Below are 15,648 nucleotides of genomic sequence, written 5' to 3' on the forward strand. Positions count from 1 at the left end.
TGGACCATAACAGGAATGTAGTTCGGGTGGCGGTCACTGTTTCATGCAAAACAAGGAAAAATAAACATACACTAAGTTCTAACTAAATGAACGGTAAAGCATGATGAAATTTTTAGGTTAAAAAATGGGTGATTTCAAAACTTTTCACTGAGTCATTTGCTTTCAGGTACTGTTTTGTAGATAACGTCCTGCTTACTGAAATTACATTGCAGGTGACATTTTCTCTGGAAAGCTGGGTATGATTTAAGGAGAATGATCATAAAGATGCAACCACAAGCATGTTAGTTTTCTTCATTTCTGTACTGTTGACCAGTAACCTGAGTACAGATAAGGCTGTAGTGGGTCGGCTTCCCAAATTGACTTCCAAAGCTGCTGCTGTGTTTACATTGGGATTGATTGTTCCCCCCATGTATCTTGATGTGTTCGGCCTGTGAGTGTAGATATGGGATGCTGCTGCATGATTCACTTTGAGTTCATATTGAGACTAATTAAAAACTTACCAGTCATTTCCTTCTTGTACACTGGATGGGCTTATTTAGTTTCACAAGTTACTGACGTTTGCTCTACACCTTTTGCATATGAAACTCAACAGTATCGTCTAACATCCTTTTTTCTCTCTTAGATTTCCAGGTCCTCCACCTGTCAACAGCGTGGCACCCTCCTATTCACCATATGCGTCTGCTGCACAGTCGGCTTACCCCAGCCCTGCATCCACTTCATCCATCTCCCAGCTGGGCGGTCAGCTCAATGCCATGCACATCAGCACTGGCGGTAACCGTTTGTTCACGCACAGCCTTGCGTCCTGAGTGCTTTAATGAGAAAGGTTTTCCTTCTTTAAACAGCCATAACTCTGGCACACCATAGTGAAACCATTTTGGGGACTTTTTATATAAATTATCTGTATTGTATATGGTGGTAATTATTTTTTTCCCCTGATCGTGCTGCCATTTATTTCAAGACCCTCAGAATAGCTTACATTCAATATAAGAAAATTAAAAAAACAATGTAGATGTCACAAATAAACATTAGAACAGTGAAATTACTTTAAGAAATATAAGAGTGGTTTTAACTTTGGGTTGTTTATTAGGGGGCCTTAAAATAAAAAGTATAATATTATTTCACAGTGCCTTTTGATTGTGCATTCAGATCATGGGAAGAATGGGCGCTCAGATGCAGTGAGGCAGCAAAGGGAATAATAGGAGAGAAAATAGTTACAGTACTGAGACCTCCATCAATAGAAAGGCTGGCTGTTCTCGGGGCCAGAGGACTCTCCACTGTTATAACAGAGTAGTCGGCCATCTGTTTCCATGAGGAATGTTTCCACTACTCAGAGTTCGCTTTTTCAAAGTATCAGTGAAAAACCCTCAGAATATTTTCTATCTTTTATCCATTCCCAAATGGGTAAGTCTCCAACGAAGCAACTCAATTTCACATAGTCAGAGAAAGGAAAAAGTAATCTGGCTTTCCAGCTCTTTCCAATATCATTGGAAAGCATGTTGGTGGCTCATCCCTTCTCTCTGGTTATTTCGATCTAGTTCTGAAATCCATTTGATTCAGTCAAGCACAAGATGCAAATAACTCGTTGAAGGTACATAATAACATTTTCTTTTATGTGACTTTCTAGATTTTGTACAGATACAATTGCTTAGTTGATGGCATGTATCACGCAAAGTTAATGAAACTAAGTTAAAGTCTGTACTGCTAATTTTCTGACTAAAATTATACGTGTTGCTTTTACCCTTTAAAAGTTTTTCAGGTGTAGAAAATGCCCCAAATAGCGTTTGTGTCACTTTCTGAATAAGAGTTTTATCTTGTGGCAAAAAAAAAAAAAAAAAAAATTGTAGGCGCCTTCTTGCTTTGTCTCAGAACAGGTGTCCCTGTCTGTCCTATGGGGAAGTTGGAGAGCTGAGAGATGCGGTGTTTAGGTGGGCTGCTCTCCTTTCTCACACAGGTTCGGGCATGGCGCCCCCCGGCCAAGGCCCCCCCGGTCCTCTGTCGGCGCCCTCGTTCCCGGGTCCTCCACGACCTCCACAGCCGGCCATTTTGCAGCCTGGATCTCAGGTTCTCCCGCCTCCACCCACGGCACTAAATGGCCCTGGCGCGCCACCCTTGCCTCCGTCAGCGCACAGGCAGGACGGGTTCCCTGGGCCTGCTCATCCGAATGCCCAGTTCCAGCCCCCGCCGCTTCCAGGACAAACCCTGGGCACTGGCTATGCTCCACAGCCAGGTGAGGTGGGCAGGGCTCAGGGACGGCCTGGGGTTTCCTAGGGCTGCCCTGACTTGGGAATCGGCTCTATTCCTATGTTCGTAGGCATCTGTCACTTACTTTTAAGAAAGGGTGGCAACCACAGATAGTCACACTTAACTCCCCGCCTCATTTAAAGGGATGAAAAACGCAACATGCTTGGCTGAACAGCATGATATTGTCCCAGAGCACCACACCTGGGATTCGGGTTATAGTCATTTCTTTGTAACATGTTTTCCAAGCAGCCAACTATGGTGCCCAGATGCCAGGCGCTCAGCTCTCATACCCAGGAGGCTTTCCTGGAGGCCCTGCACAGATGGCGGGCCCACCTCCGCCCCAGAAGAAGCTGGACCCCGACTCAATCCCCAGCCCAGTAAGTGCCCTTCTCTCTCTGCAGTCTCCCCTGACAAAGGACCATTCTGTGCTCACTGTTCTCAGCCATGCTTGGTTTGCTAGCATCTATCCTGTCCTTTGTGGTGGCAGCACAATACCCATCACATAGAGAGAAGGCCTCCTTCCTTGTATGTGTGTGTGGGGTGGGGGTCAGGTTACAGCAGATGAGGGTCTCAGTGAGAGAAACAGCCTGTGCAGCTTGTCTCTAACATTCTGCAAACCTGGCAGCATCTATAGGTGTTTATACTGGTGCATATTGGCAGTGAGTCCAGGTATTTATACATGTATTTTAAATAACTAAAGGACCCCTTTCAATATGGGTAAGATCTCCATGCAGAATGAAAGTACAAAGTAGATTCCATTTTGCATACTAAAAAAGAACAAGACTTTTTCATATAAAATTAGAACTACAACATAATTCTTCTCCACCGCAGTGATATTCTTTGGGGGTTACTCTAGGATCTGTATCAGTGAGCTTTCATTAGATTATTCTGTGTAACATACAATCCCCAGCTTTGCTTACAGCTGCAAAGATTTATTTCTCATCTCAGTTACCTGTAGGCTACAGTAGCTGCAGTTTGGCTCATGCCCTTATCACTCCGGAATTCAGGGTGAAGGGGCACCCCTTTGGGGATGTGTTATTTTTATGACCAAGGGAGAACAGGAGTTATGTTTGGAGCATATCCTAGATCTTGAATTTAATTAGAATTCAAATCCTATGAAATCAGAAAGATAGAAACATAGATTTAAAGGCAGGCTAAATCGGTCTCTAATATGCCATAGAACCAGTGATATCAGTGCCAGCAGGGCCTGGATGGAAGGAGATGGGAGGGAAAACTCTACATTGCAGAGTGTGGTGGAAGACAGTTTATTATTATAGAATATAAAAACTACATATCCTCCAAAGCTACATATTCCAGTTTGGCAGTTGTTCATTTCTCCTTTTTTCCCACTTTTTACTCCCTTCTTTTCCCACCCCCACCCCCTAGTCTCTTTTATCCCATGAAGAAAGAAGGAGGGCAGGGAGAGAGGAAGAGAATTACTAAGATTCACTCTCGTTTTCTTGCTAACTCCATACTACTAGATTTTGCTCATTATTTCCAGGCCCGATACAATTACAACAGAAAGACAATTTTTTGTCTCTTTATTTTTTATCAATAAATGTGGTAGGAGAGAAATATAAGATGTTTCCAAACTAAACAACCCAACTTAGGGACTTGTGTTCCTTTTGATTTCTGTATCCTGCAAAAAATTAATTGATTAAATTAATTCTAATTAAATTCAATTCTAATTAAATTCTAGAATGTGCTCCAAACATAACTACCGTAAAACACAGATGAGACTAAAGCTGTTGTTTGTCTCCGCCGTCTCAGGAAGCAAAGGTGTGGTGGGCAAGCCAAAGACCAACAGGATTTGAAGCGAGAAGTTAAGGCTTCTTTGCGTTATACATTGTAAATCAGTTCTTCTGAGTTTAATCATTTTTAGCTTTTTAGAGTTTTCTTTAACTGCAAAAAATATAATCTTTAAAAGGTTATTTTGAATTTCTTTTCTACCAGAATCTTTTATTTTATTTTTTAAATGCTTATCTGTGGTCCCAATAAGCAATTGACCTCCGCAGGGTCAAGGGCATAGCTCAGAGTATTAACAGTAGATTTCTGAAGCTGTATACGTGTGAAGGTAAACAGAGGTGGAACTGAAGATACAGTAGGTTGTCGATGAGAATTTGATCTGCAATGAGCTGACCAGTTCAGAAAAGGCCTATTTCTGTGTGTGAATAATGAAAGGGAGGGAGGGGATGTGGAGAAAAGTCTTAACTAACTTCGACTTGCTCTCACTATTTCACTGATCAGATCCAAGTGATTGAGAATGACCGAGCCACCAGAGGGGGACAAGTGTATGTCACCAGCACCAGAGGCCAGGTCCCTCCCCTGGTTACTACAGACTACGTGGTGCAAGACCAAGGTATTTGTTTCCAGTAATATTTTCTGATTGAGGTTTTAAAATTTCACACCATTATTTTTATGCTTGTGCACTGATACCCTTCAGTAACGCTGCCACTAATGGGGACCTCTTTATAGTTGATAAAGGGACCAGTTTGTCATCAGTCATTCAAGTACAGAGAAGGAACTATCAACCGAATTCTGTTCTCTGCTTAGACAAATCTAGAGAGTTTCCGGTGAGATTCAGTGCAACATACCAGCTTTTAAAATTCTTTATTTTAGTTTATGGTTGAAATTGGTCCAGACCCTACTTTGGTTTAATTTACTAGGTAGAGACCTGGCAGGGTGGGATGAGCACAGCAGGGGAAACTGAGTCCTGAAGAAGTCAGCAGGCCTGCTTCTGGCCCCAGCAACCTCTTCAGCAGGTCCTTTAACATTTTGGGTCTGTTTTCCCACTTTCCCGCTAGGATGAGGAGAGGCTGAGCTCTATTCCTGACTCTGTCCACGTCTGCTGTCAATGTCATATACCTGTCAAGCCTTGTGTGGAGTTGATCTTTCTGTTGTTTATGGCAAGTTAAACTACTTCCCGCTAAGATCTAGCATCTCAGATTCTGAATATTCTATTTGAGTGGGTCACGTACTCAATCCTAGAAGAATAACGTCGGTGTCATCGCAGAGCTGTGGGGCCAGCCAGGTGCTAGTTGGGGGCCCCGTGTGTTCTTCTACCCTCAGTGCTGCCCTAATGGGAGGCCACAGGTGAGGCAGAGGGGCTTCGGGCCTTGCACACCTGCCTGCGCATCAGCTTCCCCCCAGGCCCAGGAAGTTGTGCTGTGGCCTCTGCCCCTTGGTGCTGCCCACCGTCCTCCGTGAGGTGCCTGCCTGGGCAACCCCTTGCCTCCTGGAGCCTTGGCTCAAATGATACCTTTTCATTAAGGCCTCCTCTGAGACTACTAAAAACTGCATTTGTCATCTTCCAATGTCATCTGTTTTCTCACTAATTTATTAGGTTTTATGTTTATTATCTGTGTCCTCCGCAGAATATAAGCTGTTCAGGGAGGTGCCAAGGACGTGTCTAAAACTTAGTAGACACTCAATAAATATCTGTTTGATGATTACGCTCTTGTGATCATAATATAGTATTATAGTCATTAATTATCATTTAATTTCAAAAGTTATTTTAGATAAGTTGTTCTAGTGATTCAAAAGCATTCTTCACGCCTTGGGTATTGTTTTAATACTCATGTATGCTAGCAAATAAAGATACTTGGTGAGGAATCCTAATGTATATTAAAAATAGATTAGCGTGTTTTAAAAAATGTTTCTCTTACATGTAAAATTTTCATTTCTAAATTTAATTTTCAAGTTGAGAAAAAGCACAGTCAAATGGAATCATATTTGACAAAGTATCACTTGCAAATGGTGTACAGCTGCTCACCTTTCCCATAGCACATGTGCTGAGAGAAGGGGAGGGAGAAGAAATTGCATGCTTTTGTGTTTTTGTGCCTGTGCTTTATTTCTTCCATTACTCTAAACACCTCTCAAGTCTGAGTTGGCTATATGAATAACCTGCTTAGGGAAAATAATAATAAAGTATCTCTTTAATATTTTTGCAGTAGAATTCAGTGTTTTATTTTGAAAGAAATTACAGTGTGCTCAGATTACAGATGGTAGAATTGTACAAGACTACCTTTAGTTTTTAGACATCATGAAGGAAGTGTTACAAATAAGGCAATGCATGCATCACCCAGTGGTACCCTCACGGATGCTGAGTGTCCTGGGGCAGGGCTCCTCAGAGCAGGTTCTAAGTGTGCCTCTGAATGTTCCAGGCAACGCGAGCCCTCGGTACATTCGCTGTACGACGTACTGTTTCCCGTGCACGTCAGACATGGCCAAGCAGGCGCAGATCCCACTGGCTGCTGTCATCACGCCCTTTGCCACGATTCCTTCCAACGAGGTAAGGATGATAGAAGACAGCCATTTTGTACTTTTCCGAAATCCTCCTTGCAACATTACTCTGTATTGTTAACAGAAATCTGAATATGTATGTGTGTGTGTGTGTGTGTGTGTGTGTGTAAAATGCAAATACATGCAGTCATTCAATTCATTAGGAAAACGAAAATCTGACAAGCTAGATTTTTTGGCTTCCTGTAGACCAAACACTGATGGGCTGGGTCACTTTTTGGCCAGTTGTAGCAATGCACATATATAGAAAATACGGAATGTCATGTAGTGACAAATACCAAGCCCTCTTGCGAGGTCCTTAGGCCCTGTTCAGGGTCCTAAGACCCAGGTATTCTGGTGGAGGAAGAAACTAGAGTCTGAGGTTCTGGGTCTCCCTGCTTGTACTTTAAGACTCTGGGCCAAATGCTTGTACATTCCTGCCCCAGTTAGCACGCTTGCAAAGCATGAGCAGGTACATCTGTATGTTTCCACTTGGGAAGATGCACTCAATATACGGTTACATGGGAGAAAGGACAGCAAGTGGTGCATATTTCAAGTCCCTGCTACTAGGATGCTGTCACTGGGTGTCGTGATCGGGGCACCACTCCCTATACTGCGGCCTTCCTCCTCGGGCCGCTGAGTGGTGGGTGCCCAGTACACACAGACACGGGCGTGAGGGCAGAGCTCTCCCACAGGACGGGAGAAATGCTTTCCTCTGGCAGGAGCTCTGACTGAACCCCACTGCAGTGAGTGGGGCAGTAATTAGGGTGAACCCTGGATTCCTTTCACTGCGCCAGAGGCCGATGCCTCACGTTCTCCTCCCAATTTAAACCTCCACTTGGAGGCCAGCTGGTCTGATGTGTACCCGGCAGCCCCTGAGCAAGAAGCCAGGCATCTGTGAGAGAGAACAGACTTGTGCCCACCTTGGGCTGCCCACGCCAGCTGGTGGGGGTGCAGTGGCACGGGGATGGGGAGGGGCCTGCTTTACGTCATCGCTTCAGGGAAGGAAGACTGTTCCGCGTGCATGGTGGCTTCTCTCCCCTTTGAGATGGCCACTCACTCTCCTTATGAGTGAGTAGGACGCTGCCATGTCTCCTTTTGGGAGTAGAGTGAGCTGGGTGCGACTGGGTCATAGAAGAGGCATTGGGCTGTTTCTAGAAGCCAGTCGTACACGCAGTATGGTCTCCTATTTGTAAATCAGGAAGTACATTTAGAATTTAGGCATGATCTCTTACATGATGGTCCCAGAAATTTAATATATGCTCCTAAGCTCCTCTTTAAAATCACTACGCTTCATAAAGCATAAAGTAGACCAATATGTAATGATCCGTGCCATGTATGATGTGTGTGTGTTACATAGCTAGCTGTTTTAACTAGCTGTTTTCAACATCTCATTATGAAAATTTTCCAACATCAGAAAATTTGGAAGAATTTTACAATAACACCTATATACCTGCCACCTAGATTCTGCCATTAACCTTCCACTGTACTTGTTTGATCACATATTGATCCATCTGTCCATTAATCCATTCGTTTTTAATGTGTCTCAAAGTAAGTTGCAGATATCCCCTTAATACTCCAGCACGCATATCATTAAGCAGTTTAATATTTGCTTACAGATTATTTTTCTTTGTGAGGCAAAATTCACTTACAATAAAATACACGTATCCTAAGGAAACCTTCCACTGCATTTTGACAAGCGCATCCCCCCGTGTCACCCAAACCCCGTCAGGATGGGGACCGTCACCGTCTCCCTGGTGCCCTCCCATCACCTTCCTGTCCGTCCTCACACTCCCTTCTCTGACGACCGCTGTTCTGATTCTCCTGCCATAGAGGTGTTTTCCTACCGTCGGTCTTCATAGAAGTACACTTCTAGAGAATGCACTCTTTCATGTACGTTTCTCTCGCTCAGCGTAACGTTGGGAGAACACCTGAGCCGCCGCGGTGCTGCCGGTGTCAGTGGGTTCTTTCTTCTTGCTCACGAACATTTCATTGCATGGATATGCAGTCCGTTTAGCTACTCTCATGGCTGGACATCGGGGCCGTTTCTAGTTATGGGCTATTGTGAATAAAGGTTCTACCGATACTCTTATTCTAGTCTTTCTGTGGACGCATATTCGTTTCTCCTGGATTAGTACTTGTGCGTAGAGTGCTGGCTCGTGGGGTACGTGTGTGTTTAGTTCTATCAGAAGCTGCCAGACCATTGTCCATAGTGGCTGCACCAGGTTCAGTGCTTCTAACGTTGCAGCAGCGTTCCTGGAGCTCTGCAGCCTCGCCAGCCTTTGGTGGTGTCATCTTTTTCATATTAGTACTTCTGAGGGCTGCGTAGTAGTAGCCACCAGATACATGTTTATATCACTATTTGTGCCTTGAATAAATTTAAATTATAAAAAGTACTAGTGAATAATATTACACCCATGTACATGTCATCCATCATTAACAGGTGTTAATATTTTGTCATATTTGCTTAAGATCATTTTCTGAGAATGAAAAATGTATAGCTGCACGTGATGTTTTGTTTAATCAGGACACGCTTCTCCCTCCGTCCCCCACCGGGGGCAAACCTAATGAGTCTGTATGTGTCCTCCTCGCGCTGTGTGGATTTCCGTATGCGTGTCTCCGTAATATGTAGTGTTGCTTTTTACTTCCTCTGAGTATTTAACTGGACCTCAGTGTGGGGAGCCAGCAGCATTAGGAACCCTCATTGCTACACTCCCCTAACGAGCTGGATGACAGTCTGTCACCAAGCAGCGACTCCTTCGTGGCTTCCAGGACACCTTCCCGGTGTACTTTTCCTACCTCACAGGCAGGAATATTTTAGTTTTCCTGACTTCTAATATTGGGGTCTGTCAAGGCTTGTACTTGGGACCTCCTGTCTCTTCTCTCTTAGACTCTCTCTCCCTCCAAAGACTAAATATTACCTGTAACGGCTGCTGTTACTGATGAGAATAATAATGGTCAAAACTTATTGAGCATTTAATGAGCACAATTCTGAGTTTTTAATGTATGTTATTTATTTCTCCCATCAACCTATTTATTATCCTATTTTAGCTATAAAGAAACTGAGGCACAGAGTTAGATCGCTCGTTAAGGTCAACGGCTACTAAGCAACAGAGCGAGGATTGCAACCCAGGCATCTGACCCCAGGTCCTTAATACTAACTCCCCCTGCTGGGACTCTCACTCACGCATTCCTGCCTCTTCCCCCCATATGCACACATCCAGATGCCTTTCTGATATCTCTCCTTTCCTACCTCGTAGAAACCTCAAGCTTAACATGTTGAAAAGTGAATTTCTGATCTGTACACTCTGAACCGACTCATTCTTCCACACATCTATCAATGGCACTATCTTTTATTCAATTGCTGAAGCCAGAAACCAAAAACTAAACAATTATAGTTAATAATGGAAAATGAGGGGCATGCTAATTTGGGGTATTTATAACCTGTAACCAAGGAATTCAGTTTTAAATTATCTTTCTTAAAGGTAAATAGGTTACATGAATACTGTTATTCTCTCTATAAATAGTATTTTAATTTATTTTTCTCTACCAGAAAGATTTCCTAATTTTTACATATGGTAAAATTTTAGGATTTTATTCCTTATCTGAATAATCTGCTATCATTTAGAAAAAGATTTCTAAAATTTATTAAAAGATTTAAAAAATCTTTTAGGAAATCTTCCGATTTGGCATCTTCTGATTTGGCATCTATCAAAAAAATTTATTTAGTACATTACAGTTTTCTTTTTTAAATTCGGTTCTAATGTTTAAGAGAACCTTTTACAGTATGTCATTGTGTTAGCAACTGCCTATAAAAATAAACGTCACTCCAGCACTTCTGATCAGAGAAGGTATCCTGTGAGCATTTGCTTTGGAGATGTATGCTACTGCCAAGCTCACGTCTAGGTCATCGTCCTTTGGTATTTGATATTCCTTACCATAAATGTCACATTTTTGTATGTGTTTTAAGTGAAACCTATTGCCACATCAGTGTAATTAACAATGAGGTTATTCAGCGAAAGTATTTGGCTAATCTTGTAAATTCTTTTGTTTAATAACCTGTAGTTTTATTTCTGATGCTGTATTTTAAGAATGGAGGTAGGAATGGCATAGATTTCTGCTGCAAAGGATTGAAGATTATACTTAATTTTGCATTTTCTTTAAAATAGGAAACCTTTGCATGCAAAAGTATATGCGTCTAATTATACATGAAATTAAGTAATTTCACTTATAAACCAGATGGCAGCAGTTTTTACTGCATCTGTGACTAGATTCAGGAATATCTGTATATATAATTTTAGGCTATAAATGGATATAATAGTCAAAGTAATTTCCTCTCTTACTGAATTAGGTTAGGGCAGATAAACTTTTATTCAAGACTTTGAATTTCACTCAATTTATAACCTCCTACTTACTCTCATTAGGAACCAAGCTGGAATTTAAGGATGTGAGAAAACAAGACCTGTTACTCTTGTCTAGCTAGGACTTACAGAAAATTTACAAGTACACTGCTAACTTCTGTACGATGTGGAAAAGGCTCTGACGGGGATAACTCGTTCTGTGGCATTTAGTTTAGTTATGACTCAATGAACAAAGATGTTTGTCCTATTATTAGATACCGTTTAAATTATTTTTTTGCTGTGATCACCCCCATTCTGATAGATTCAGTAGATATGAGGATGGTGCCATTGGAAAGAAAAAGGAATGGATGTCACAGAACTGACAAATGAGATTAACAAAAAGGCAGAGACCGTCAGGGAATAAGCTCACACCAGCGAGTTACGTCAGGGAGGCACTTCCTGCCATCTCTTGCCGCGGGATTGCTTGGTCAGCTCTTTGGCTTCTCAGCCAGTCTTGCTGGCATGAGTTGGCATAGTTTGGGCAGAGTTCACACTGCTGTTCAGTGCATCAAAGGAAAAAAGTTGTGCTTCACTGCAGTGTCATTCATCCTTGTCTCAGGAAGATGGCAGCTTGTGAAGTGGGTGTTACCAGGTTTGATAGAGGGAGAAGCCCTGTAAGTGGGGCTGTTACTGTCACACAGCTGATTTAAGTAGTGCTGCTGCTGGAGCTGGAAGATCCAAATTCTAAGTGCTTTCCATGACATCTGGCTATGAGTGAGGTTGTCGAGGTTTTATTTGGGGAATCACATAAAAACAGCATTGCTTTTGCTGGCAGTAGTTTCAGCAATGCACTTGGTGCTCCTGCAAGCTTGTGAGTTATCTTGAAAGGTCCATCTTGGACCTCTTTGAAGTTTTTTTACTCCAGGCTACTGCTCAGCACTCCTCGAGGGCAGGACCGTCCAGGCACTCAGTAGCGGTTCTAGTTGAGTAAATGGGCTCTCCTCGCGGTTGACAGGCATTTAAAAGACAAAGACAAACCAAACTACAGAACCATGCTTGATTACTAGGTATTTTAGGTCTCTAAATCAATATTTTCAACACAGTAAGTCTTAATTATTAACTTCCTTGGCAGCAGGTGAGTCTGTTGATAAACATGTTGCAAATGAAGTAAACGTTTTTATCCTGCTTTGGCTATTTTGTTTCATATTTTTAAATAACTACAGACTCACAACCTCATTCACCTCTCTAGCTCTGTGGGTAAAGAAAAAATCATTTGAGAAATCGTAGATGTAGTCTATCACTTATTAACGAGGGCGGGTGGTTATATTTCATTATAAAGAGCAGAACAGCAAAACAAGTAGGAAGAATTTTTGATTACCACTAAAAATGGGCAACTTTCTCCAAAGCACAGTAGTAACCAAAAGATGAGACACTGGTTAGGAGCCGGGAGGTGACTCTGGGTCTTCACTCTGCCCCTACTGTGACTTGTGCCTCCATGGCCATGTCTGGCTCTGGTGTCCTAGAAATCTAGAAGTAACAGAAATGTAGTGTCTGCCTTACTTTCGTAGTCTTTATTGGGCATTCAGCGTGGATGACCATGTATTTGTCATCTGTCTTATATGTTATTAGAAATTCATGTGAACAAATTGTACAACCCAACCCAAGGTGGTGTCATTTACATGACACTTTCAGTGTAAGAGATCTCACGTATTATTCAGGTCAGGATCACAGGAAGGCTGTGGGACTGGGCATGTAGCTCTAATTCAGCTAGCTAGAGCGGTAAATGTGCTCTGAAATGAAGCTGATCGTTGCATAACATTTTGTCCTTTAAAGAATTTAGAGAAAACCTAACTTTTTTTAAAATTAAGGCTTCAAAAGCCTGAATCTGTTTTTTATGTGCATTGTTATCTTAAATTGTTTGCTTCAGTGCAGTATTTTAAAAGGTATTAACATAAAATTATACTTAGAAAAATCACATGCATGTACTCCAATAGAAATAGAATTATGAGTATATAACATTTAAAAGACTTTCATGTATAACTGTTACTGTAGAAGTGGAACCCCTTAAGAATTTTGGTCACTGTTTATGAAGCGCTATGAAAAAGCTGGCAGCTGAAGACAAGAATGGCATCCCCTTTTAGAATGGTGTTAATTACAGATGTACAGGGACAGTCACATTTGTTAGGGCAAATGTCGTTAGAATTCTATTTTAAGTTAGTTTAGAAGCTAAATGCACCAACCTGATTTTCTCAATCACAGAATTATTTATGTAAATATTTATTTTTCATTTAATGGAGAATAACTTTAGGAGAAATAAGAATAAAAAAGAAAATGCTCCGCCTTGCTTTAATGTTCAGTGAATGTAGGTGTGGGTTTTATGACCTTCCAGGCTTGGCGTTGAGTGTACGGCATTGTCTGTAGGAGCTTGGTACCAGCCTCCCTGGACAGGCCGCTGGGCATCAGTGCGGAGCCATGGAAATGAAATATTTTACAGCCTCTTGCTGTTACTTCCATCAAGTCTAAGGCCCACATTTTCTCACACTTTAACATTTCTGCAATACGAATATGTCTTATTAATAAGGACTTCTTAGTATTATGTTCAACTGGAAGCTTGGGTGGTGCCTCCTATAGTTAATGGGATTTTAGAATCAGTGAAACACATTATTTATATACCCTGCTTCATGATTCCTAAATTGAGTCAGATTTTGTGGCTACTTAGGTATTACAAAGGCTTAAAATTTGTGCAATTGATTTGTCCCCTTGGTAATCAAGTATGATATAGTCAAATGTTTTCAAGTTTTCTATTTGAAAGTTTCCTAGGCATCAAGTTCTCACTGAAGAAAAGGCTAAAAATATAAAGTCCTATTTTTAAGAAGGAAGGAAGGAAAAAGAAAACCCAATGCAAACCTTTAATTTGGAATTGTTTGTTTCATGCAGTGTCTGAAAGTGGCCCCTGAGTTTCCCTGAAGCCCGAGTGATGTGTAAAGTGCTTCCTTGTCAGGAGCTGAGCCATGTGACTAGGAAGGTGGGAAGGGCGGGAATTTGGGAGGCACATGCCATCAGTGTGTCCTGGAAAATTTTACTTTTTTGAGCTTCATGTCTTTCATAAATGAATTCATTTATGAATAAAATAGCATCCCTTCATTTTATTAAATTGAAAAATAGTTTAAAAATAAAATAAGCTGGTAGAAATGATAGTCACTCTTATCATCTTTGTCATTTTTGTGATTATTTGCTTTATAGTAATAAATTCCTCCATGGAAAACTTTATTTAATCCAGCAGTCATGATTTTGGGTGTCTACTATGTACAAGAAAGAGAAGTATAAAAACTACAGTAATTTAAATTAACCTGAAGTGTATACATTTACGAGGGATACAAGCGTATTTGTTCACGTAACTTCTATAAGGAAGAGGAGGAAACTGAATTGGACGCCACAATTTATATTCATATATAAGTGGAAAGAGTAACTCATTTCCATTTTTAAGAAGAAATGTTGCCTGGTGTCTGTTTTTGATAAGCACCCATTATATAAACATTACACATCTTTTGTCTTTTCATAAGGTGCTTCATGGGCATTGGTTGGAATAATTTTTCCTCCACCTTCCACACTCTGTCCTGTCTGTTTAGTCTAGTTCATTTCTATTCCACTTTCAGATTTTGGTTCAAAATCACATCCCAGGAGAGCTTTCCAGGATGCCCCACCGTACACTCACTGGAGATCCCTCCTACTGTGTGTTACCATTGCAGTTTTGTGTTTGTGTATTTGATTGTGTCTTCTTCCCACCAGCTTCTGTGAGGGTAGAGAGCTCATCTAATTTTTCCTCACTCTTGCATTCCCAAGACCTAAAGCGTTTCCCAGAACCTTGTGTGCTAAATAAACATTTAATGGGATATTTTCATTGCCCGATATCATTTATATATGGAAGTAAACTAGAGTTTTGAGGACAAGTAATTTGATGAAATTTTCCCCATGGAGATCTATGCTCAAATGTTTATTGAGTAACTACTTTGTGTACTAATGCTGTACTTGATACTGAATGAGTGACATAGTAATAAGGGAACTGGTAAGTTAGGATCCAAGCTAAAGCAGAGACCTGCATCTCTACTCAGGCACCTCGTATCTATTTGAATTTCCATGTTGTATATCAAGGAAAACATTTTATCTCCTCCACATATGTTCTTAAAGAAAATAGGCATTTGGGGACTTACTGCATATTATCCTCACTCTTAGTATTACTGGCGACAAAACAGCTGTGCCGTCTAGAGTGACAGTTGCTTAAAGAATGTCCTGGACAGTTAAGATTCTTTATAAGTTTAGCTTAGGTTTCACTATTACTCTCCCCTCCAATGTCTGTTTCTTTTAATATCACACTATAAATGTGAAGATATATATATATATATATATATATATGTATGTATATATGTATGTATGTATGTATATGTCTATATATAGTGTGTATGTGTGTGTGTGTATTTATAAGAGAAAAGGGGGGGAGGACATAGGAGACATACATGTAAAAAGATTAAAATCTTCAAAATGTTATGCATTGTTTGGGAAAATAAGAGCATCATTGGCTTTCTTAAATAATATTTCTGCAAAATACAGGTAAAACAACAGAGCCACAATGATAAAATCTAGTGTATGTAGATACTATGGATCCCTTTTCTTAATCCTAATTGAACTGTCTTAGGTAACTGAAGTGTATCAGAGTCTGTAACATGGCAGTGAGACTTAAGTTTGTTTGATCTACTACATTCCATACTTTCTTGTCCTCTACAGTTTAAAA

General features: G+C 41.0%; 1 protein-coding gene across 2 annotated transcripts in view; it reads left to right on the plus strand.

Moving 5' to 3' along the window:
• SEC24D (SEC24 homolog D, COPII coat complex component) overlaps positions 1-15,648 on the plus strand; it is a 76,979-nt gene that overhangs the window by 14,402 nt on the left and 46,929 nt on the right. Inside the window, exons 4-8 of one of the 2 annotated variants that reach the window (XM_019744507.2) lie at positions 623-771; positions 1,952-2,227; positions 2,488-2,618; positions 4,489-4,600; positions 6,405-6,532. In XM_019744507.2, the coding sequence (XP_019600066.2) occupies positions 623-771; positions 1,952-2,227; positions 2,488-2,618; positions 4,489-4,600; positions 6,405-6,532 (796 nt within the window). The remainder of the gene's footprint in view (positions 1-622; positions 772-1,951; positions 2,228-2,487; positions 2,619-4,488; positions 4,601-6,404; positions 6,533-15,648) is intronic. The other variant, XM_019744508.2, reaches the window with a different exon arrangement.

Source organism: Rhinolophus sinicus, linkage group LG07 (assembly GCF_036562045.2).
Source record: "Rhinolophus sinicus isolate RSC01 linkage group LG07, ASM3656204v1, whole genome shotgun sequence".
Classification (NCBI taxonomy): Eukaryota; Metazoa; Chordata; class Mammalia; order Chiroptera; family Rhinolophidae; genus Rhinolophus; species Rhinolophus sinicus.